Source organism: Hylobates moloch, unplaced genomic scaffold, assembly GCF_009828535.3.
Source record: "Hylobates moloch isolate HMO894 unplaced genomic scaffold, HMol_V3 SCAFFOLD_1, whole genome shotgun sequence".
NCBI lineage: Eukaryota > Metazoa > Chordata > Mammalia > Primates > Hylobatidae > Hylobates > Hylobates moloch.
The window spans coordinates 61,409,947-61,437,031 of NW_026652276.1; the positions used below are offsets into that span (position 1 = coordinate 61,409,947).

The following is a 27,085-nucleotide window of genomic DNA, read 5'->3' on the forward strand; positions in this document are numbered from 1 at the left end:
GACAAACAATACGAACAGAATGCATATACACTGAACAGAGAGGTGTGCCTTTACTTTACAACAAGTGAAAGTATGTCTATTTAAGCAAACTCTATGGCCTTAAACCTAATACCAGCTCAAGGGAATCTCGACTGGGGAATTTTTTCTGTACTATTTGTGCTCAATTCTAGCTCTCACTCTTTGTTTATTTTAACCTGGTGATACGAATTCTCACCCTACAGACTTTTGCCTCCTTACCCTCTCCAGTTCTGCCTTCCTGTCAAGAGTAACGGACTCCGGAAATGCCTCCCAATTCTGTTCCTCAGGACTAGGCTTGGACCTCCTTGGTTCCAACTATGACAGCCTCCCAGTCCTTAGCCCATAAACTGATGTTTACATCAGCAGCTCTTGGCTTAGCTATAATTATAAACATGAGCCAAAATCTGGGCTACAGCCTCTTCTAAGAAATTGCCAGAAGCAGTTCAAGACTACCAGCTGAGCTTTAACCAACACATAAACCTGTGTTTGGTAAAGTCATTGAAAAAACTAATTAACCCGACCCTTTATAAACATCCTTGCCATTTCACAACTCAAACAAAGGTAACTTCAGATTCATAAAAATATTAAATACATATACAAAAGATTAAAGCTATAAATGTAGGTCTGTTCAATAGAAAAAATATATAACTATATAACTGTAACGAATTATTCAATAGATAACAAGAAATTATAAACCAGAAGAATCAAACCCAAATGTCAGTAAGGTGACACACAGGTAATGTAAATTAGTTAAGTGAACCATAATAATAGGAAGAGGTAAGGACTATGGGGAAATAGATAATGCCTATCACTCCAAAAAGATACATACTAATTTTGCTACTCAGCTTCAGCTTCATTTACTTAACTTGTGGTAACCCAGTTCACCTTTGCACCCCTTCTCATAGTCTACATGCTTCCAATGGAATTAATGCCATTCCTATCTTGGGGATAGAGCAGTGGCCTAGGCATGAACCATATGGATATAATATACTCAACTGGAACTAATGAAATGCATTAGACTTCTGATGAAAAAACTGGGGCCAAGATTCACGCTATTTCACAATGCATCTCAATCTGAAGAACACAGCTGGGAGGTACTATCAGTTATCTCATGATCACAAGGAGAAAGTCTGTCTAATCATGGAGTCAACTAAGAGGAAGGAAAGCAAGCAAATGGAAAGGTAAATCAGATGCTGACAGCATGCCAAATGCCAAATCTACTCTGACTTTATCAGTTATGTGAGCCAACAAATTCATGTTTTACTTAAGCTGGTTTGGTTTGAGTTGTATGCCGTTGCAACCAAATAAGTTCTGATACAGGCATTCAAAGTCAATTTTTAAAAGTAACTTACACATAGTGCTGAGTTTGTCTTATAGGCTGACAGTATGCAAGTATATGCAAATATGTTTTGGGTTTTACTTAAAATCCTTTCAAAATATTTTCTTCGTAAGACATTGTCTGCCTGAAGATTTACCATACAAACACTAGCGTTCAAAATTACATTTGGCAAAAGGCCAAGAAACAATAAAGGCCTTGGTTGTCACCTACTACATAATATATATATATTACTTTTTTTCACAATATAGGAGGCTATGATGCCTTAGCCTTCTTAAAAAGAAACATGCTGTAGGCACGTGCAAAGGACATAAACATAAACTGACAAGTATTCCTTGTATTAAACATATGTAGTCCCAAATCAAAAGTTACTTAACACAATTCTTTTTTTTTTTTGAGACGGAGTCTCGCTCTTTCGCCAGGCTGGGGTGCAGTGGCACAATCTCGACTCACTGCAACCTCCGCCTCCATGTTTCAAGTGATTCTCCTGCCTCAGCCTCCCGAGTAGCTGAGACTACAGGCGCACACCACCAGGCCCAGCTAATTTTTGTATTTTTAGTAGAGACGGGGTTTCACCATGTTAGCCAGGATGGTCTCGATCTCTTGACCTCGTCATCTGCCCTCCTCAGCCTCCCAAAGTGCTGGGATTACAGGTGCGAGCCACCACACTCGGCTATATTGTTTCTTAAGCTACAGCTAATGAGGTAATTTTTTGTGTACAAATAAGAAATTTAAAATATTAACATTATGTTATCAAGCTTTACAACTAGAACACACCACACCATTGGTTTCAATTCTAAAAATTATAATTTCTGAAAGTTGCTTTGAGTCAATTAATTTCAAACTCTGTGTGATACAGAGGAAAGTGAAGTGAGAAGCAAAGTATTATGCTGTACTGATTAATTTAACTTCACAGTATTAGATATTTCTTAACTCTCCACCCCAACCTCGCAAAGACCTTCCCGCAAACACATTCACACCTGATGCAGGCAGTGTGATGAAGAGCATGACCTTTAGTCAGACAGACCTAAGATTGAATCTTGCTTCCATCATTTATTAGTATGTCTTTAGACTAGTTATATAATTTCTGAAGGATTTATTCTTCTCATTTCTAAAAAGATGGTAACATCTTCCTGGGAGAATGCAGAAATATCAACAATACATGTAAATTACCTAGAATTGTACCTACCACACTGAACATGTAATGCACTTGAAATCATATTCAAATGGGCATATATAGCTGCAATTAAGTGATACTTGTAACAATTCATCATATAAGGAGAAAGTAAATGGCAATGAAAATGTCCATGGCTAGAAGTCTTAGAAAATACAGTCTGGTTCCACAGTGTACTATGTGCAAACAAATAAATTTTGTTTTATAAAGTTTTATAATATTCAAATTCAGTGTTCAAAACCAGCAAACTGATTTATGACATTCGGGTACCGAGTAAAATCACAATCCAAAAATCCAGAAACTAACTACAACTTAATTTATATCAAATAAAGTCCAATTGTAATTAGACTGTTTTTAAATCTTGAGACAGCATCATCCCTCCTGGAAGTTCTTCAAAAGTAGACATACATAATTTGATTTAAAGTTATTTACAAAGTACTTCTAGAAATGTCTCAAGTGAGAATACTATATTTCTCATTAAAGGTCATCTGAAACATGAATACTGCTAATAGCAAGATTGTCTATAATGTGATAAAGCAGTTAGAAATACATTATTAGCTCATGTTTGCTTAAACGCTGTTAATATAAAAAAATTAAACTCATAACAAATAACATTTCATCTCAGAACACCAATGAAAATATATTTAGGCTAATATAAGCTCCTTACTAAATAAACTCCTCCATCTGGGAATACTAATTAAGCCACATATATTATACTTCCTGTCACAAAAGTGATGTTCAGGACATACACTCCATTCTCAAAAGGAACAGAGAGACGCTCTCAAAACAAAAAGCACACATGTACTACATAAGATACCAATAACAAAGACACATAAGCAGAGAGATGTGTTTCAAAACAAAAGCCTTTAAAAAGAAGCCTGCATTTTTGTACCGGGTGTTGAGTTTTCTTTCAGATCCTTCACATCTAGTTATCTCTAGCCAAGAAAGGTTGTCCATCTTTTTACAAACTGGGGTGTGACCCAGTTCTTGAAATCTATGCACAATAAAAAGAGGTAAGAGGGAACAAAAGATAATCGAAGATAAGTGGAAGAACACAGAGCAGCAATTGTAAATCTCTGCTAATACGTGGCCAATAGCTACCTGTGGCTATTTTAAGTCCTTAAAAGGTGGTGTATATTTTAACACTACACTTCAAAAACACTGTACAAAAAAATTACAAAATATCTCATTAATTTTTATATTACATTAAAATTAGTAATTTTTCATATTTGAGTTTAAAAATCTTAAAATTAATTTCTTTTGTTTTAAATTCTAATGTGGCTACTAGAAAACTGAAAATTACATATGTGGTATGCATTACATTTTTACTGGCAAGCACTGTTGTAAATCATGGCAATTAAATCTATGAATTTAGAGGGTTTTCTTGGTTTGTAATCATTCCTAAGTTTGTCTTTAAAAAAAGTATTGTGAATTGATAGGTATCTGCCAGCTTAAACATTCTCTATGTACTTTATCCTCCTATATATTTTCATACAACCTCTTAGGATGCCTTACCTAACGCAGTGAGCAATAGAAAGTAAACATATTAATGAATAATATAGATTAAACATGAAACTAGATCAAAGGGCATTATATTGTTAATCTGTGTACTAGTACTCTACTCTGATCATGCAGCCAACAAGTGATATGCATACATTTTCAGTAAAACAGAAATCCATTAAAACAAATCCATTCCAGATGTGATCGGTAGGCCAGCCATAAAGTCAACCTCATCCCTACTATTTCATTTGCCAGCAAATGCTAGGTGTGGAAGGCCATGTGTATTTCTAGCTAATGCTAACTAGGCTTCTATGATACTGTACTGTCTGCTGCTTGGGATATCCAAGCCCTTCAATCTCCATACGCAACAGCTGGAAAACTACAACTTCTTTGTAAACTTCCATTATTAAAGCAAAGACATGTACAAACACATTTCTTTTCGTCAACAAATACCTAATAGTAAAGACAGTCTTGCCATTTTAGAGGATTAAAAAATAATAAAAATTTAAAATCCCCTCATCCATACTTGAAAACAGTATATTAACAGATATGAAAGGTGAACTGCATCCAGCTTGTTCTCTTTCTCTCTGCCCTCCCCAATTTGTTACCCAAGTCTCTTTAACCACCACAACTCAAGTTATATGCTAATCTCTCACCTTCTAAATCCCAGCTCCTCTTTTCAATACCCTGTTAAGATTTCCTATGGCCGTTACATGTAAGAATCCTTACCTTCAGTTTTGACAGGCCTCTTAGGCCATTTCAGGCTCCCAATCTCCTTTATTTTTTTCTTCACTTTTCTGCCTATTCCTTCTCTTGTGCTTAAGCAAACCTACTTACCTGGTGCTGTATCAATCCACCCCTTCTCCAAATTGTCTCTTTTGTTGTATTTCTACTTCTTGATGTCCCACCCTCTACATTCACAGTTGGGGGTGGAGGACTTCTGGGACTCAAGGCAAAACATAATTGTATGCTTCTTTTCCCCAGCCATTTAAGAAGCTCGAAAATTCTACTTTCAAAATCCAAGCTCTCAACTTTCTGGAGGCTAATCTGTATTTCTCTCCCACCTCTCTTTCCTGATTAAGTGACATATTTTACCTCATTTCATTTCCTCACTCTAATTTACATTAAGTGTAGTAATTCATGTTTCTAAAACACTAGAGCTTGAAAGGAACTCTGGAGTACAGAAAACCAAAAATTCTTAAGCATTCTTCTGAAGTGGTGGTTCAAAACTTTCAACAGGTTTTTGAAAGAGTCCAAGTAATGCAATCGTCCCAAGTTGTTTCCAATTTTTGCTTCTTTAAGAGTCAGTGTGTCATATTCTCCATCTCATCATAGTAAATCTTAATATCTTTATTACTGATATGAGTTGATTTATGCACGACATATATTATTTGTAATGCTGATGCAAATATTTTAAACACACATCAAATGCTAATGTGTTTAAAATTTTGTTCCTTTTCAAAGCACAAGAATTCTTACTTTACATAACAATTTCAGTCAATGCCTTTATGATTTTGCTTATGAATTTAAAAAGTTATTCTCACTTTGGAAGCCCGAGGCGGGCGGATCACGAGGTCAGGAGATTGAGACCATCCTGGCTAACACGGTGAAACCCCATCTCTACTAAAAATACAAAAAATTAGCCAGGTGTGGTGGTGGGCGCCTGTAGTCCTAGCTACTCAGGAGGCTGAGGCAGGAGAATGGCGTGAACCCAGGAGGCAGAGATTGCAGTGAGCTGAGATCAAGCCACTGCACTGCAGCCTGGGCGACAGAGTGAGACTCTGTCTCAAAAAAAAAAAAAAAAAGTTATTCTTTAAGGTCTAATCCTGGCCACCACACTGTACAACTCAGGGGATACCATTTACATTATACTTACTCTGTGCTGTGCTATGCTGAATACAGAGTACAGTATGAATGGTACCCCCTGGAGTTGTACAGTGTTAACATTTTAGATACAACCAGTAATATATATGCCTATTTGCAAAGTTTTCCAATAGCTTAACCCTTTACAAAATGTAAGATTTTCATCCATCTTGTGTTTATATTATAGAAGCTGTGATTAACAATTTTTTAAATCACTATTCATGTATCCCAGTGTTACTTAATAATCTTAACCCCATGTTGTAGAAAGTTACTTTAATAGATTTTTTAAAGAGGTGTTTGTTTTATAATACACTGAGTCTTATTCTGAACATCTAGTGAACAAAACTTTAAAACTATAAATATGTATGTATCTAATACATCTAGAAATTGGGTTAAATGCCAAGAACAAAAATTGCAAAAGGCAGCTGGAAACACAAAACAATTATCAAACTGTATTAATATTCTTTATTCTGTATCACTGATCATTGCTATTTGTGGGCCAGAACCACTTTCAAAAATATATCCTGTTATTATAACTGGTTTTAATACTTCATTTTTCAAAATATTCTTTCATAAACATGCCTGTTTATTTGTCCATATAACAACTGCTTTTTATATCATTATATGTAACATATACCAGTTACATAGTATCTAAAACACTTAAGAACTATGAAACGGGATTATTATTCACATTTCTGAGAATCAGAGGAGATAACTTGCTCAAGCTTTTACAGTTACTCAATTGGAAAGCCAGGACTTGAACTTCCATTTGTCTAACTCCAAAGCCCTTTATCTGAGTCATGTGGATGTCCTCGAGATATACAACAAGGTCTGTTTTATATTTTGGTTTTCTTTTTCTGGGGAGGGGTGGAGGGCAGGAGGGTGCCTACAATGAACAAAAAATAAGTATGGCAAGGATGTGGACAAATTGGAACCCTCATACGCCGCTGGGAAAGTAAAATGGTACAGCTTTTGTGAAAAGCAGTTCAGTGTTTCCTCACAAAGACAGAGAAATTATCATATGACACAGCAATTCCACTCCTAGGAATAAACAGTGAAAAAATAAAACCATGTATTCAAACAGATGTGTATTCGTGAATCCTTCATAGCAACACTATTCACAGTACCCAAAAGGTGGAAACAACCGAAAGGCTCACAACTGGTGAGGAGATAAACTATACCACATGCTTTTTTTGGTATTGTGGTATTTCTTGAAATGTTCAGTTTTTCTTCTTTAGCCTACTGTGGTATGTCAGAGTACTGGGAACTGCCATTCTTAGCGGTCTTGTAATACCCTTTGTGGCGGGGTATTATTCTCTTAACATAATAAATAAATTTGACCTTTTATAATTTTCATATTCTTGTTCATCAGTGAGATTAGATAACTGTCATTTAACAGTACTGGTGTTATGCTTGGGGATTCATATTACATTTGCCTCAAAACAAGTTTGAGGTAGCTTCCCATCTTTTCTTATGCTCTAAAATAAAAGACACATGGGACATTTATACCACTTACACATTTAAAACATCTTATCTGCAGATCTATAGAGAAAAGTAATTTAATAAACATTAAAAAGTATAAATTGAAAAAAGTTATTTTACAAAGAACCTAGTTAATTATGGTTTTCAAATGAATCATCTGTTGATTATCTGAAGGAACTGCCGTTGAAGATTTTTTTGTTTTACTCCTTTTTGGATAAAAATGTATCTGTTGCTTTGAGCTCCTCCAAAGTTGCATCTTATTACGTTCTGATTTACTTCTGCTTTCTGCTGTTTGCACTACAATTTGATGCTTTCTCATTAAGTCTTTAACTACAGACATGCTCACACACAGGGCCTTAATATTCTTGTATAGACTCTCCCCGCCCCCACATTATTACCAATGGTGATTTTGCATTATGACGTAGGTAAATTATAGGGGGTGCTTAGATTAAGAAATGACTAGCCATTAAAATCAAGTAGGAAACATGATCTTAATTGTTCTTCCATAGCTTCACAGAGGATAAATGAATTTCATCATCTCCCCCTGCCCCTTCCCCACTCTCCTTATCCCAACTAACACCATTAGCCTCAGTACCAGAAACAGAGTACTGCTTCTCACATTACTATCTGAATCCTTAGACATGCCTTCTTTTTTTTTTTTTTTTTTTTTTTTTGAGACGGAGTCTTGCTCTGTCGCCCAGGCTGGAGTGCAGTGGCGCAGTCTCGGCTCACTGCAAGCTCCGCCTCCCGGGTTCACGCCATTCTCCTGCCTCAGCCTCTCCGAGTAGCTGGGACTACAGGCGCCCGCCACTACGCCCGGCTAATTTTTTTGTATTTTTAGTAGAGACGGGGTCTCACCGTGGTCTCGATCTCCTGACCTCGTGATCCGCCCGCCTCGGCCTCCCAAAGTGCTGGGATTACAAGCGTGAGCCACCGCGCCCGGCCGACATGCCTTCTTAAAATGCACATTTAGTAGGCCACCCTTGGCCTACTAAATCAGAATCTCTGCTTTGGGTAATTGTTGATTATAACAATCTCCTGATTCACCAAGTCCACCAGAACACCACCAATTTATAGCATGAGGGTAAAGTGAACCTAAAATTTATCATACAAATTCGAGTATTTCTAAAAGTAAAAGGAAATGCTATTAATATTTTTGTCAAGACAATAGATGTAAACCAAGGAGTACAGTCAAGCACTGTTGCTGCTGTGCTCTACACTTTGAGTCTGGCAAGTTTCAGAAGTACTTTCAACTAAGTTAATTAAAATTATTCTCATAGTGCTACAGCATTTTACTGAGATGAAAATATAAAGAAACATAAGAGCTATACCCAGTCCTAGTGCCCAGTTCAGCTGGGAGGAAAGGGCACATGACAAGAGGAAGTACCAGTGAATTAAATATTAGTAGTACAAATGTCTCTCAAAAGAGATATGTGCAGGAAGGGCTTCACAAAAAGATGTAACATTTGAAATAGGCTTTAAAAGATCACTACCACTTGAAGGATGAAAGCCATCCTAGGCAACGAGAGATGTAAACAAAGATGCAGAATCTAGAAAACTCAACTTTTACTCAGGTAATAGGAATCAATACTTTTGAAACAATATAAGACTTTTCTACATAATGGAAGAAAAAATAAAGATAAGATAAAAATAAAGATAAATTAAGAGTGCTAAATGCGGGTAATTTTGATAGACAACCACTGGGATTCTAAGGGAAATCCATCACCAAAAAGCAGCTGTGATACAATGTGGCATGAGAGCCTAGGGGAGATGAGAAGGGATAAACGACACAAGGGTGAAAAAAGAATATATATCACATACATAAAGAAATACTAAATACTAAGGAGAGTGGGAGAAAGAAGACACATTTCAAGTACATCAGAAGAGAAGATGAAACTGAAGACAACGTTGGCATAAGAAACAGAGTTAAGTCATATGAAAAAATACTAACAGCTAATATTACCAGATGACCTTTCTAAAATAAAATGAAAGAGGAAAAGCCAGATAACAAAAATATGAAAGAAATATAAGACACAAAAGTGAAAAGAAAAAAAATAAATACAGATAGATAGATAAATGGGAAGCTGGATAGTGGATAATAAGAGAAAGATGAAAGAATTAAATGAGCTTAAAAAAATCTCTTAGAAAAGGAAAGAGGTTAAACAATAGAAGAGAGAAGAGTAAAAAAAAAAAAGTGTAGTTTGAGGCAATGGGGTGATAGAAATCCTTTTAAGAACACAAGTTTTCCTGTAAGTGAAAAAAAAATTCATTAATAATAAAAAGATCAAAGGGATACACAGAGTCACATATTTATAAGAGCCATGTGTGCATACGTACACATTAAGCTCATGCGCAAAGTTCAAATGTACTATGAGAATTCAGAATTGCGGGGAGGTGTAAAAACTAAAAGGCTAGAGGAAGAAATTTTTTTTCGCATATTAGACAATTACATATGCAGTAAAAATCACACAAATGTATCTTGGTCGAGATACATTTTATGCAAGAAACACAACTATTACAAATTATTATATATTACTCAAAGTAATGCTATATAAAATTAGTTTCTTACAACATTATGATTTGCTATCACTACAATGTGGAATCTAGACTAGTAATTTGCAAGTGCAAGTCACAGCCCCTCCCCTCCAAGACACCTGGAAATGGGGGGAAAAGGCAGGTTTTGGTGGCCAGAACATAGCATTTAGTCAGCAGAGTCCGAGGATGTTCAATGTCTTCCAAGTCAAAGCACGATCCAGTCAAAAATAACCAAGATGCCCCTGATGAGAAACACTAAACAAAGGTGGCTGCTTCTTGTATATTAACAACAGGGTTAATTTTTAAGTTCAATTATTGTGACAAATTAATTTGATTCTTATAAAGGTTTGCGTTCTACCTTAATCTACCCCCTCAGTTTAATTCAAAACTTAAAGCAGACCTATAGTTTTAATAAAGATATCTCAGTTCTCCTAATGCCAAGACTTAATTATCTCTGACAACTGACAAGGAAGTGGCTAGGAGAATGTCATGTTTCAAACAACACCTTCAATAAGTATTCAGTTTTCAAAATAATACCTAGAGCAATGGTTAAGTTGAATGTATGTACTCGCATTGCTATACACCAAATAGATTCATATGACTTTTACCCTCTAAGGTTTCCTAGAGCAAAGCAATTTAAGCTGAAGTTTTTTTTAAATTAAGAAATTCTATAAAGATGATAACAGCAATATACTGAAGTACTACAATGGGTTGAAACACAATTACGAGGTGACAATCATTCTGAAAAGGATACTAGGACACCAACTCATTATTTTGAAAAAGAAGAAAAAACTGATAAGGGAAAAAAATTAAGCACATATCTTACCTTTACCATGTAACTTACATGACTAGGTAACCAAATAAGAGATGAGAATAAGTTTCTGTTTAGAGCTGTATTCCAATGGCTGCTAACATCACAGAAAAACAACCAGATCTTAGGTGCCTTTTGATAGAAAAGCACACCAGGAGTTTTGTTTTGTTAAAACAAAACAAACAAACAAAAAGTGGTACTTATCAGAAAAAAAAAAAAAAATTCCAGCCTGAATTTGATCAAGCCTCTTGATCTAACTCCCAAACATACAAGAAACACTAAGGATGAAGACAGATACTAAACTACACCATAGAAATCCAATAAGCAAAACAGACTCTAAGATACTCAGGCCAGTTTCTTCAATAAATAAATTGCAAAAATGAAGACAACACTAAGGAGAACCTTACAGATTAGAAAAAAAAAAAAAAAAGAAAAAACCTGAGTATAACTTCTGATGCCCCAAAAAATTAACTAACAGCCTATTCTTGACCTGAAGCCTTACCAATAACAAAAACATTTTGTATGTTACATGTATTACATACTGTATTCTTATAGTAAAATAAGCAAAGGAAAATCATAAGGGAGAAAAAATACATTTACAGTTCTATACTGTATTTATCAATATTGTAAGCTTATCTGAAATGGCAGGCACCTACAGCTGCAGATCTCAACCTACAGTACATATCAAGCAATTCAACTTTTTCTTGTGAAGTCATGACTTTTCTCTGCTTCTTGGGGCATTTCCAGCATCACTAGTGCCACTTCACGTAGGTCCCATGGTGTTAAGGTTTACAGTATTGCACAAAACACAGTAAAATACACATGTGAACCAGGAGAAATCACTTTTTACTGCAATACACAATTTACTGGAGTGATGAGCTGCTTATACACAAATGATTAGCAACACATAGTTTTTTAATTTTATGCAGTTAATTTTATGCAGTTATGATTTAATATTTACGTTTACATTTCTCTTGACTCCAAATGGCCCCATGTATGGTCTGTAAATGACTGTGTAAATTTTGATAAATTCTCATTTTTTATAATAGATTTGTGTATATTTCATAGTAGTAAATGATAAAACAAACTAGTATCCACATATATTTTGTGGATTCTTAATATTTTCACTATTTCTAGGCTACACCATTCACCTGCAAGTTTTTTTCAAATTGTAAATCTCTAAATATTTTTCCAATACATTTATTTAAAAAAGTTGTGTATAAAAGAACCCACTCGTTCAAATCCATGCTGTTCAAAGGTCAACTGGACTTTATTTGTATCCTTATTCAAATAACTGTGGGGAAGGAAGGACAACACCCATTTGTAAACCTAAACAATGACTGATTACCGAGCTACTGAAAATTTTTAGGCATGCTGATGTCACGATGGTTAAGTTGAAAGGAGTCTTATCTTTTGAAAGTGCATAGTGAAATACTTGCATGTTTTAAGATATAGATGAAATGATGTCTGAGATTTGTTTTAATGTAATAATGGGAGGGTGAAATGGACGGAGGCATAGATGAAGCCAGATTCATGATTAGGTAACTACTGAAACTGGATAAAGGTTATATATATGGGGGTTCATCATACCAGCCTGTTTACTTTTGTATATGTTTCAAGTTCTCCAAAATTAAGAAACCTCGGCAGAAGGGAAAAGTGATAACTGCAACGTGCTTATTTTAGGGTTTTCAAAAGAACAAAATGAGTATTTGGTATCTTCTAGTGGAAATGTGGATAGTAAGCACCTGGGAAGATGAGAAAAACGTCTTTTAAAATTTTACAAGGACACTGGTGTAAATATAAAATGAAGAAAAATTAAAGGCAGACTAGTTAAAACTGCCATTGAATTCCATATAGATTACATGTCTCTGAGTTTGTGTTCAAAGCCTTCAAATGCCAGGTTTCTTCTCATTGTGATACCAGGTAAATTTAGTACAAGCATATATATCATAAATCTAACAAATAACACCAATACCCTAAGAAACAAGTATGAGGCAAGAATAAATCATAAAGCCAATGCCTTATGGTACCCTCTATATTTTGTTGTTGCTACTGTTTAAATTGAGAAGACTACAGAAAGCAATAGGAAGCCATAAAAAATATGTAGCCACAATCTTCTGAGATCGATTCTCTTCGGGACCCTGAATAAATGGATTCTTGACCTACTAAAATTTAATGTTAAAAAATGATCCATTTGTAAAGGACCTATAAGACTGTAAATGGCAAAACTAACTACAAATAACCACCCTCAGAAAGGGAATAAACAGTGTTTATAAAAAGTGAGACGCATGGATGTAAAGGGGGATCATGATGATGATTTGTAAGTGAAGGAAAAATAAAAAGGTAACAAAATTCATGTTTCCCTAGGCCTTTCATTCAGACCAAAAGATGTGGAACTATACTCCCAAAAGCAATTCTGGACTAGAGATGTCTTTATTTTTCCCCAGACAAGCTGGAAGTTAAACAGAATGACAGAGTATATTTGCTCTGGAACATTAAAGCAGCAAACAAACTTTGGAATGGCATAACCAGTCCAAAAGCTTCCAAAAAAGGCAGACTACACCACAGTTCCTTTCAAAGCTTCATTTGTTGTGAATAACCATAAAGTTAAAACAATTATTATATACATCAAGGACCAAAAAGAAGGAACTGGGATTTTTAAAAATTGAATGACCCTAAGCTGATCCTCACTATTGGTATTACTTTATCACCACCTACCGAGGGGCACATCCAAAACAGATGTGATAAACAAGCTTTTGTTATTTCTCTACACACCCTTATAAAACTGATAGAATGTCAACAGAGATAAAAATCCCAAGGCTTTACAATTTAACTTTACTACTGCATTTAGACAAGATGCAAGGCACATATTTGATTCATAAAACTCATTATTGTCATCAATTTAAAATGAAATATATAAATGTGGTAGGTCACCCTGAGAACATTAGTTCTGTTTTGTAAAGTGGAGCAGCCACTCTTCCAAAGAGACTCATGGAAAACACAAATCCCAGCCTGATCAACATGGTGAAACCCTGTCTCTACCAAAAAAAATACAAAATTAGTCGAGTGTGGTGGCACATGCCTACAGTCCCAGCTACTCGAGAGGCTGAGGCAGGAGAATTGCTTGAACCTGGGAGGCGGAGGTTGCGGTGAGCTGACATTGCACCATTTCACTCCTGCCTGGGTAACAGAGTGAGACTCTCTCTCCAAAAAGAAAAAAAAGTTAGACATGGTGGGGTGTGCCTATAGTCCCAGCTACTTAGGAGGCTGAGGTGGGAGGATTGCTTGAGGCTGGGAGGCTGAGGTTACACTGGGCCAAGATCATATTGCTCTCCAGCCTGAGTGACAGAAAGCCTGTCTCAAAAAAAAAAAAGAAGAAGAAAAAAAGAAAAAGCAAATCCCCATACTAATGATCATAAGTTTATATAAATTCACAAGTTTGGGAAAAACAGTTTAAATAAACTATGAAATACATAAAACAAGACAAAATTAAGAGGGACCTAATAAAACATCCAAATTTCTGCAAAAAAAATCAGAGCTGGTATCCATATTAAAAGATAATACATGCTCACATTACTGAAATATCAGCTTTAAAAATCCCTTAAAATTCTACATGATTGGAGTTCTTCCTCATAAAACACAAAAATTCTTATCTGCAGAGAGATTTTTTCCAACTTCAAAGCAATTCATAAACATGGAATGTTTCACAATACCCTAGAGAAAAAAGTAAAGGTAGATTTAAAAGTTACTCCTTTGCCTGTAAGAAAGCCATGCATAAAGAACTACATGGCTGAAAACAAAGATTTACCTTTTCCGTTATGATCATATTCAATCCCTGACCGTCTTCTTACAAAGAGAACAAGAAAAGACAGCTGACCACTTGGGGAATACGACCTGAAAAGAAAATGCTTCTGAATGATAATTTTAAAAAGATGAATGTAGGAAGGGCCTGGCATCCCCAAGCCAAAGACGGAAACTCTCTTCTTTCTCCAATTTACCATCTGGACTTTATTTGCCAGACTGTAAAGCCTGACAGGAACAGTATTTTGGATCCTCTGAGAAATAAGCAAATGAATGGGATATACTCAGACTAAGCATGTACTTAAAGATTTATATCAACTCTGCCTTTACCAGATTTTTCAAACAGCACTGTACAAAACCAAAAATGCTTTCATTTCAAGTCAAAAACTAGGTATTTGCCCTGGATCTGTCATATATACATACACACTGCATGACATGTGGCAATTTTCTCAACACTCACATTCAGTTTTGAAATCTAAACAGAATAATGATATTTACTTCATAGAGTTGTTTTGGGAATTAAAACAAAATATCGTATTATTAGGTTACTGTACTGTGGAATCTAGTACAGTGCCAAGCTGGTACTCAATTATTTCCTCTGTAAGCTTTTGAAGTGAGAGTGAAAGTCACCCATTCATATACATATATATATATATATAGGGGGAGAGAGAGAGAGAGTCTAACTTCTTTATGGCACGGAAATTGATTTCTCACTGAATATCTGTAACTTCTCCACATTTTTCAGCTACTTTGCAGTTACTCTACACTGATGACTAATTCATGCCTTACTTCCAGACCAAAGCACTTGAAAGTTGCCATATGACCCTCCAGGTGTCTTGCCTGGACATATGTTCCAAATGTCAGAGCTACAAGATAATGCAGATGTAAGTCAACACAGAGAAAAGCTGCCCAAGATAGTCCCTGGACCCACAGTGGACTTCACATGAGTGAGAAATAAATCTTTATACATTGAGCCACTGAGCCTTCTAGGTTTGCTTGTAATCACAACACAACCAGAAAAATTTAATGTCTCCTTTTATAGTCTAATTGCACTTAAATAATGCAAGGCCAAATACATATATAAGTATTAAGTACTACTTAATACTTGTGTTTAAGTATTAAAGATTATCTTCCTTTCTGTGTAATATTGTGTATCTAGAATGAATGGAATGATTAAAAGACAGTAATTGAAAGCAAAGTGGAAAAACAACCCAATATACAAAGAACAACTTAAAAACGAGTAGACACTGATAGTTTCACCTTAAGAGAAAAGAACTCTTAAGAGTTAAGAACTCTTAAGCATACAAGTTACAAAACAAAAAACCCAACAAACCAAAAATAACAACTGAGAAACCAAAATCAGCTATTAGGAAAACAGGTAAAAAAGAAAGCAAAGCAAATAAAAATACCCTTTCATCATGAGTAGTAAGTAATTTCAGTCATGGTCACGTCACAGAAGTAGCAGAGCAGTCCCTACCTATCTGTGCAGTTCCACCTTCCACAGTTCCAGCTACTCTAGGTCAACCACAGTCCAAAAATATTAAATGGAAAAATTCCAGAAATAATTCTTAAGTTTTAAATCGTACCTCATTCTAAGTAGCATGATGAAATCTCACATTGCCCTGCTCCATCCCACTTGGGCTTCAATCATATTTTTGTCCAGTTTATCCATACTGTATACGCTCTAGTCCAGGAGTGTCCAATCTTTTGGTTTCCCTGGGCCACAGCAGCAGCAGAAGTACTCTCTTGGGCCACACATAAAATACACTAACACTAACAATAGCTCATGAGCTAAAACAAACAAACAAAATTGCAAAAAAAACTCATGTTTTAAGAAAGTTTATGAGTTTGTGTTCGGCCACAATCAAAGACGTCCTGGCCACCAGGTGGCCCAAGGGCCACAGGTAGAACAAGCTTGCTCTAGTCACTTGGTAGTGGTCTTGGCTATCAGACTCCACTATTAGAATCGGTTATAGACTACTACAGTGCTTATTTTCAAACAACCCTCATTTTACTTAACAATGGCTCCAAAGCCCAAGAGTAGTGATGCTGGCAGTTTGGATATGCCAATGGGAAGTTGTTAATCTCTTTCTGTGCCTAATTTGTAACCCTTATGTAAACATATCATAAGTATGTATGTACAGGAAAAAACACAGTATATAAAGGGTTCAATACTATCTCAACTTTCAGGCATCCACTAGGGAGTCTTGAAATGTATTCCCCACAGATAAGGGGGAACTATTATATAGGGCCATAACTGCTTATCTAGAATTCTAGAATCCCAAAACTCTGAAAAAAAAAAAAAAAAACTCAAAGGTTTTTTAATAAGGTTGTTACAAAATAATTTGGTAGCAACCCTAAATCTGAACTGACTTGAAACTATTTGTAGCTTCTACTTATCCCACCTGTATGAATATTAATACATTTTTAGTGTGGAAACAGTAATGTCGAGAAACAGTAATGCTGTGGAACAGATTACTTAAAGTACCACAAACACATCGTATTACCTTTCTAAAACATGAAAATTTCTACATTCTGAAACATATCTGGCCCCAAGGGTCTGAAATAAAGGATTATGAACTTGTAAAAATTGAAGTAACTTGTGTATTGTAGTAATGATGAAAATAAAACCCAAATGAAGAGCACACATTTCTAACCTGTGTGTAATTCAATGTCAAACTGAATTTTGATGACTGTCCAATGTTATTTCTCCATGATGTTCCTTTAATACTCCTAGTAGAACATAATAGACATAACCAGCGTAAAGCTAGATCATGCAGGGATATAATTAACTGGCACAAGATTTAAAAGAAATAAAATACTGCTGTAAGCATTTCTGGCCTCAGAAGACCATAATTTAGCAAGTACTCAAGGTAGTCATTCCTGTGGTTTCACATAAAAAATAACACACAAGTATGTCAAATAATATAAGACATATGTAAACTATGCATAGAAGTAGCAGGAAGTGAAGAATCAGCTGAGGAAGGTGTAGGTGAATATATTAAGGAGGCATCACTAATAAGACAGGAAAACAGTCAAAAGCAAACTATTCAAAAATTCAAGAGGCAAAGTACAGGAGCAAATATCTATAGGAGGGTCTCTCAACTTCAGCACTAGACATTTTGGCCCAGATAATTCTTTATTGTGGGAGTCTGTCCTATGTATTATAGGGTATTCAGCAGTATCCCTGACTTCTACCTACTAATGTCAGTGGCAGCCCCCTTCTCCCTCAGTTATGAAAAGCAAAAAGTATCTCCGGGCATTACCAATTGTCGCCTAGCCTGGGGGCTGGGGAAGGGGAGGACAAAAATTGCCTCAGTTGAGAACCACTGATCCAAAGGCAAAAGAAAGATTAAAAGTTTGAAGATGTTTCAGCTTCCAGACTCCAATTAAAATGCCCAAACATACTTACCTGTCAAAATTGGTATGTGGAAAAAAAAATCACTTTCTATTTCTCTAGATTTACAAGTGATTTTATTATGTTTTTATCTCATATTGATAGGGAAGAAGAGACTGAAAGGTCAAGTTCTTCATTCTCAATCTGAATGTCCTTACACTCTATGCAAGACTTGCTGATTTTCCTGAAAAGTAAACATATCCATCTGTTGTTACAGCAACTCATTTAAGGAGAGCATAAAGTACTATCTGGTTATGAGAGGAATATGATTTGCAGCATGTAGCTGCAAAGTAAACACATAACTTTTTTAAAAGCACATGCTGTTTTACCCACCTTCTAATTACATTATCTGCATTGAACTTAATAGATCCTTAACAAAAACGTGAAGTTTAGAGGGAAGAATATTATTTTCAGTTGGTCACTCTTTTGGAAAATGTTTCTAGTCACACAGAGTACTGAGTATTTCTGCTACATTGGCATGTATGGAGGAAATAACTAGGCCTAACGTGAGTATCAATTTCCTCTTATAAGCAAAAACAGTAGCTAGGTAAACTTTGAATAGGTTATTAAATATTAAGTATGATAATTATGAAAAAGGTAAAGAATGAATAGGATATTTAATAAATTTTCTCTAAAGTCATTGTTTTGCCTGGAATTGCTATTTCTATGTCAATTTGAGAGACTTCAATTTATTAACAGACCTTCACATGCAAAGCACCATGTGAAGGAAGGAAAAGACACAAAAATGAATAAGACAATCTCTCCCTTCAAGGAACACTCGCTCTTGCAGAGAGTAGACAAATATTATAATACAGCATGAAAAAAGTACTTTATTACAGTTGTGTTGAAGAAACTATTGGCTTATTGAAAAATAAAACATCAATTTGCTTTGATCATAAACCATTTAAAATTATCACTAACGCCCAAGTCCCCAGAAAAACCCTCATGATTTTTGAGGTTTATGCTGATGCCAAAATGAATTTATTAACAATAAAACTAATAATATAAACTATCTGTAGATGACCACGGCACAGTGGGATGAAAAATACTTTGTCAGAGTAGTTCTGTATTTATCTGTTTTACAGTCAAGCTTCCAATTAAGATTTAATTTTTATAAAAAGGGGGTTCCAGGACCTTTTTTTTGAAGAGTTGAAAATAAAAGGCCTAAATAACTAATGAGGTACAATCTTGTAGCAAACACTAAAACAAAAACAATCAAATGTATTAAGTAAAGAAGAAAAAGTAGTCTATCTATATGTGTGAGAGAGTTTAAAACCAAGTACTCTATAAGCAACCAACAAAGCTAATATAGGGATCACATGTTATTTCAATTATTACCTGCTTTCATACGCCAATCAGAAAAAGGCTTTCAAAATTTCTCCTTAGTTCACAGACAAGGAAAGAATGCTATGGGATTAGGTAATGCAGATAACAGCAATCCAGAATGTGAATTTTACAACTGCTGATATAATCCCATTCACAGTAAAATCACAAATTCTTATATTTTAAAAGGGGAAAACATAATCATTACTCATCTAAAAATTGTTTATGATACTTTACTGGACAATCATAATATTCTCTGTTGAATTAAATATCATTAATCTTATGCATGTTCCTTTAAAAGTGATACAGTATTTGTTCATCTATGCCTGAAGTTTTTAGGCTAATTTTCTTTTTTACACAAGTTCCTAAGAACTGCTTTTACTGACATTAAAAAACAAATTGCTTGTTATGTACTTGTACTCAATAATCTGGTGAACTGACTAAGATAAAATTACATAAGATGTCAATGCACTGGAGAAAATGCCAGCAACAGTGAGAGCACATCGCTACAGGCTACACTGTCTCTCCCATTTTTATCTTGCTGTGGCCACTTTACTGACTCGATTTACACTGCCACAAAACTTAAACACATTAATTCATTTAATCCTCACAATAACCCTATTATAAAGGGGGGTATCATTTTAATCCCCACTTTGCAACTGAGGAGAAGAACTGAAATATTCCAAAATGTATCTAAGGTAATAACATAGCAAGTTAGTGACAGAGCATGGATCTGAAACCAGACAGTCTTGCTCCAGTACCAGCACTTTTCAAACCTACTTATATATATATATACAATTCACCAGGAAGCTTGTTAAATTCAAATTCTGGGTTGGGGGTTGGGGGAAGCAAGAGCCTGAATTTCTAACAACCTCATCTGTGACGCAGATGCTGACAGTCAGCAGATCACTCTTATAAGTAGCAAAGTTCTAGTCCACCCTAGAAAATGATGGAAAGTGGTAGCAACCCTCAGAAGAAAGTAGCATTCATCCTCAGACAATTAGGCTAATGAGGAATCTAGAGATTACCAACTACTGGTTTAGAAACAACTGCTTCTTTTATGATTTCATTATTTTTTTATTTTTAAAGAAGAAAGTCAACGAAATTACCTGATCTCAGGTTTTGCTAGTCAATATATTAATACTATTAACTTGAAACTGTAATACATATCCCCCAATATGGCTTTTCCCACATCAAGAAACTATTTATTATTACAAATACCCCCAAATATCTTCAGAATAGATTCAATCTGAACATACTGATGAATATTTTAAGAGTGTATATTTGTACTTCTTCCTATATGGAAAGAAATTAAGGATTAAGTTAGAAATCCAGTACCTTTCTAAACTTTTGCTGTTTGCACAAGTGGTGACTAGGAGAGGACAAGGACACCCTCTGGGAAACAGATGGAAAGTAAATGTCTTAATAACACATCACTAAACAATTCCAGTCAATAATTCTCTCTAAATACAAATAGGGAAATGCCATAACACAATTTCCCTTGACTCTCATTGATGTATCAATTATTTATACTCTATGTAAATAGCATAAACTGAAACCAATAAATAAATATATCCTTATGTTTAGTACACTATGGCCCATGGCCCTCCAATACCTAAAACCATTTAAAATAACATCAAATCACTGGAAATAACGTCATTATCAAACTTTTACACTATCGGGAAAAGAAATATCAATGCTATCAAAATATATTAAAACATGTATAAAGCTATACACAATTCAATTAAATCTATCCTAAGATCACCCTGGGTATGTATGTACTAGACATAACTATGTACTAATTAAAGAATATTTCATTAATTAAAACACAGGAAGGGATTTTAGAGAAATCATCCCAGTCTGAATAATTTTGGTTTTGCTGAGTTTTCTTTTATTTCATTCAACTTTTTCCTGAATGTACACAGATACACTTTACATTTCTTCCCTGAGGAAGAATTAAATCTGTCATGTACTTTGACAAGCTTGTAAAAATCATATTCAAAACTGTAATGGAATTCTGATTAAATAACTACACACGAAAGCCAAATGTATTATGTTTCATAGATCTCAGGCAATATGAATTCACATATTCTAGAATTTATGAATATAGATTCCATTTTTTAATTACAGCATAAATTAATAAATTTAAACTGTACGATCACCGTAAAGCTAAAATTCTCATTTATGCACTTGTGAATTAAAAGAACATAACACCACAGTCTGTCACAGATCTGACATGAAGCCAAAAATACAATACAAAATCAGGCTTTTTATTTGTCAAAATTCTAAAACACCTTTACTAACACTCAGTATTCCAATTCCTACTCAAGGACAAAAACTAGGTCTTCTTCCACCCAAAAGAATTTGAAGACAAACAAAGTATCTGGATATTTTACATGTGAGGCATATGGAAAAACACTGCCTCCAAATAATAAGAAATAACTTATCCTGGTTCCCTACTAGGACATACTGTATGTCTGTTTTTCACATAGCACAGCCACACATAAACTCATCTATTAAAAGAACTTGAGAATTGAAAGATGTCATTTGTAACAGTTGATAGTCATCACAGGTTGTGACAAGAGAAAGCAGGGATGAGGTGTTCCATGTTATTGTTCACAGAAAGCCCAGTTGTGATGTTTCACTAGTCTAAGCACTAAATGAGGAAGCATTATTTCAAGGACTTAAATGAAATCTGGTATATAAAGAGAAAGACAAGTGAAACCTCCCATCTATTTGAAAGATTCTACTCCCTCTAAAACAATCCTCAGTGACCTTGAGGAAACATTCCCAAGTTAAACATGTAAAGTAGATTTCTCTGGCAACTGCAAGCAACACTAGGCTATTGCTCTGAGGGCACTCAACACATGTCTACTAGGCTCTCTAGATTTATGCACGTACATTAGTTTGTTCCATTTGCAGAAAATCAACAGAAACCTTTAAAAATGTTTGACCTTACATGCAATTTTAAAACATTTAAGAGTTCTGAATTGATAGATCTTTACATTTTTCATAATGGGAAATATCAGAATACACTCTGCAAGTTAAGTGATTCTTCCAGGGAGCAAATTTAACTTGACCTCCCTAAATGGCTACAGATTTGACACACCATTTAGAAGGCTGGAGGGAAAATACTTTGATTTACTTGTTCTCTAAAGCAGCACTGTTCAACAGAAATATAATGCAAGTCACATATGTAATTTTAAATATTCTAATAACCATATTAAAATAGTAAAAAAGTGAAATTAATTTTAACATTTTATATAGCCAAATATAGCCAAAATATTATTTTAATATTAATGAACATTTTTTTAAGTCAATGCAGTATTATACATTCTTTTGTTGTACTAAGTTTTCAAAATCCAATGTGTATAAATTTTACCCTTATAGCACATCTCGTTTTGGACTAGCCACAACTGAAGAGGTCAATAGCCACATGTGGCAAGTGGCTACATTACTGGACAGCATAGCTCTTAAGTAATACTTTGAGACCTCACATACCACTATCTCCTTAAAATTAGTTTACATTCATGTTTCCTGTTTGAACTGAAATTACGAATACAAGCAAACTGTTCATTCAATGGATAAATCAGGATCAAATCACCTTATCTGAGGATCCAGTTAACATACACAGTAAGAAGCAACTGGATTATACCCTATTATATCACAAGTAGACTTCAGAGATAGGGTCTGATCCTCCCAAGTGAATATAACTTGTAGCAGAAATACAGGTTAAACACAAAAACATTTTCCTATCAAACCATAAAACTGCCTAATTTCTTGCAGCCACTCGCATTATTGAGCACATATCTCTTCACAAACTATCTACAATATTGTTTTCTATGTGTGTTCAATTTTGTAAGCCATACAGTCATTAAAAAAAAGAATAGAGCGCTATACAAATGAAATGAAAAAAATTATTGGAGAAAAAATAATCAACCAGCTACTTTTAATGTATCTTATACCAACCAATAATCTTAAATTCATCTACCTGAGTTCCACTAAAATGAATTCCCACAATTCTAATTCATTTACTGCTTTTCATACACATATTCCAACTACCAAAATTACTAAAAATGTTCCCAAGCAATTAGGACATTTGCTTAAAACGTAAATAACTCCAACAATGCATTCTGTAGAAAACGACGACTAAAACCATTAGCTTAGCCCATAAAATTTGTCCTTAAGGTTAGTAACTGAATAAATCAAACAGAAACAACTATATGCTTATTTACTGCATTTACATTTTGTAACACCACATTCAGCAATTTCTAAATGTGGAAGGTCAGTTCAGACTGCACACACAAGCAGTAACTTTAAAGCTTAGCAAAATTTTAGAAGTTTCTTCAGTATACTTCTGAATAAACATCCTCTACAGAAATACATCAGAACAAAAATCAGCACCATTCATACGAATATCAGAATCACAAAATCAGTATATTCATAAATCCACAATGTATACTTATGCTAAAAAGTATTTTTTCTCCCAATTTTATCTAGTTCACCTTCTACAATTTTTGTTTAATGCACTTGCAAAGCTGTAAAGAAGCAAATGTTGTCTCTTCTGCTGCACACATATCCAGACAATACAACAATCTCTTGGTATTTTTCCACAATTTGAAACCAAAACAACAAAATTCATTTCTTACCTGCAATTAGGAGGAGGATCAAGGGTTATTTCAGCTAGCTCCTTCTGAATTCTGTTAGTGAAATGAGAAGAGACAAAAAGGATTTGAGATAGTCTACAGAATAACCAGGGAATTACACTGCCCTCTACCACCATGCAGTTAAATGCAAGGCTGGCTCTGCCTTCAGTAATGCTAACATGGCTGCTTCCTCTTTGTTCTCAGAGGCATAACCCAAATCCCTTAACAGAAACTTTGCAGCTTTTTTTCTCACTTGCTGCTGTAAACAAGTAAGTCATTTACACTTGATTGGAGAAATACTCATCCACTAGTACTCAGTAAAGAACGTAATATCTATTTCAAAACACTTTTTACCAAAGAAATTCTCTTTTCAAGCTTATATGCAAATGAGACAAAAAGGGAGGAGGGAAACCACTGGAATATTTGACAAGGACTTCAAGTGACTTTTACTGAGGTAAAAATTAACAGGCTACTGCAAGAGCACATTGACAGTTCTGACAATATTTTATCTGTCAAAAAAAAAGTTTAAAATTTACAAATATCTTTACTTGTGAAAAACTTTCAAAGACTACTTGACATTCTAATTTAACCATTTGTTTTCCCTGATTTTAGGTACAGCACTTAAATTTAATAAACACTGAGAGAAAGAGGAGAAAATACATAGGCCTGAGTTAAGGGGGAGAAAAGCAGTTCTCTGATTTGATTCAAATTTAAGATGATTTCAAAACTTTAGATGTGTCTAATATGTTCCGCATCAACACTATACCAAATTGAGAATTTTAAATTATGTCAAAGACTGCTGCCATTCAAAAATATTCTCAAGTTATTAATACTTCATTACTGAGACAATAAAGGAGAAAATCCATAGAAAAATATGAGTATTTATGAATCACCACAGAATGCAATATTTGATCAGTTTTTATATTCTTTTTCCTTTAGTTGTCATCAATAAAAATTAACAAAATGTCAAAATTGATTAATGCTGTAAACATTATACATTTTATGTATAATTACTAGAGTCTGTGGATATTCCACTACTACTACCACTGACAGAGTCTCATTGACAGAATCTTTTTTTCTCCATCAGAAAATATAAATCAATAGGAAACAAATGATCTTTCACTTACATCCAATTAAATATGTTTCTCCTGCCGTTGAGTATTAACTTGTCAAGCACATCCACAAGTTTCAGAGTGAAGGGGGCCAAGGACAATGAAAGTTTTCTATCACCAGTGACACCTCAAATTGTAAAGGGTTACTTTTCAGTTTGATTTGCCCTCACAAGCACAGGAAGGGATAATCATAATTTAACCACGAAAGTTACCTGTGATACATGATTTAAAGTCATGTTTTGTAAAACTGTAAGCAGATTTGCAGCACAATTTTAAATCTGCTTTCAAATATAGCAAAGGCCTGAATTTGCAAATTTTCTAGCAAATATGATCATTTCTGATCATTAAGTTTCATGAAGAGAGGCACTGCTAATCTCTGGAAGTGTCAATTTCATTAAAGAAGATTATGACTCATAAAAGGAAACATCCCCAAAGTACCATCTAATTTGGGTTCACCAAATTTTCCTTGCCAACTCCTTAAACAATCTGTCAGAATGTTAGTCTAATCTCTACTCAAGGACACTCTTAACTGAAGTTACCGAAGTACAGAATTAAGTTTGCTTAAAAGTATAATTCTAGTAATGTTGCTTACATTCCACCTAAAGAATGACAACTCATTCAAGTACAATTAAACCGATAATGAAGTAAATATTTCTTAACTATTGCTATTGAGGTACAACCAACAAAAGCGTCCAACCACCTGGAAGACAACCTGACAAAGTGTGCTGGATCCTTATTTTACACATTACCTTTTAGCACTAGTGGATAACTTAGCAGTGGTTTTGCTAGAGAGTTTGGTGTTTTTCTTCTGCTGGGTGGCAGAAGGTTTTCTTTCCTCTTGTTCTTCAGGCTCTGGAGCGGCTGGGTCTCGCTGGTCCGCATCTGAACTGCCACTGCTGGTGCTGGGGCTCTCATCATCGGACCTTTGCCTATCACTGGACATCTTGGTGAAGTTATCTCTTGGAAAACTTTTAAAGAGAACAGGGGAGGAGGGGGAGAAAATGTTAAATCTAGGAAATAAACCAACAGCATTTTCTTCTAGTCATCTAAAATCGTCTTGTAATGAAAAAGCTTCAAAAGTGTTCACACTTATTTCATCGTACAACGAAGGTACAGGGGAGGTGAAATGTCACACAACGCCAGCGTTCAGGGATTTGCCGAACTCAAGTTAGAAAACCCACTCACATTTTTTTCCATCTCTTGGACAATCTATCAATTGTCTACTTTCTCAGAAGGCATGAAACAGATTTGCCAAGGAACTTAGGCAACAAGCATTAATAACATATGACACACTGTAAATAACATCTCGCTGAAAAATGTTTAAAAGTCACTAATAACGTCCAAATATTTACACACTGACATTGGTCAAAGCTACCAAATTCCCTTTCCGAGAGGAAAACACATCCTGTTAATCGCCCATATGCTTATTTAAGGTGGCGATTCCTCCTCAGTGCACGTAAAGCCTTTAAACACAACACTTGGAAATTTAGAAATCAACTAACGAGCTGCTCTAGCTGTTTCCACGGCCAACAGCGAAGATTCATCCGGCCAAGACCGAGCTGCCACCCTGGGAAAAGCAGAATTCAAACTGCACCTTCTGCAAAGCTCCCAATGCCACCAAGGTTCCTCGCTCAATTTTTATATCACGGACCGACATTTTGTCCAAAATAACGAAAAAAATAAGAAACCCAGAGGAAAAACAAACAAATAAACAAAGCCCCAAGAAGTGCAACAAATTTCCGCGCCCGCGGAGGCGAGCCACGGCCGGCGGCGGCGGCCACGCAGCTCCGCGGCCCTTTGTGGGGAGGGCCGCGCGGGGGCCGCGGGTAGCGCTCGCCGCGCCGGGCGCCAAGTGATGCGAGCAGCCCGGCCGGCCTCGCCGCGGCTCGCGGACACCGGCGGCGCGGGCGCCCGGCGCGAACAAAGCTGCCCGCCCCCGCCCCCTCCCCCACCACCACCGCCGCCGCCGCCGCCGCCCCGGCCGCCCCCCACGCGGCCCCCCGGCCCCGCCGCCTTACCTCGGCCGCCCGCCCGGCCCGCTCGCGCGCCGCTACGGTGTGGGGGAGGGAGAGAGAAAAAAACCCTTC

At 35.6% G+C, this 27,085-nt stretch overlaps 1 protein-coding gene across 3 annotated transcripts in view; it reads right to left on the reverse strand.

The window, feature by feature from the left end:
* The window catches only part of UBE2E3 (ubiquitin conjugating enzyme E2 E3), an 89,181-nt gene that overhangs the window by 56,881 nt on the left and 5,215 nt on the right, over positions 1-27,085 (reverse strand). The window contains exons 2-4 of one of the 3 annotated variants that reach the window (XM_032755248.2): positions 27,017-27,059; positions 25,748-25,966; positions 23,890-23,940 (exon numbers count right to left, since the gene is read on the reverse strand). In XM_032755248.2, coding sequence (XP_032611139.1) covers positions 23,890-23,940; positions 25,748-25,941 — 245 coding nt within the window. In that variant the 5' untranslated portion in view covers positions 25,942-25,966; positions 27,017-27,059. Of the gene's footprint in view, positions 1-23,889; positions 23,941-25,747; positions 25,967-26,500; positions 26,921-27,016; positions 27,060-27,085 lie in introns of those variants that run through there. The other 2 variants (XM_032755250.2, XM_032755249.2) reach the window with 2 other exon arrangements.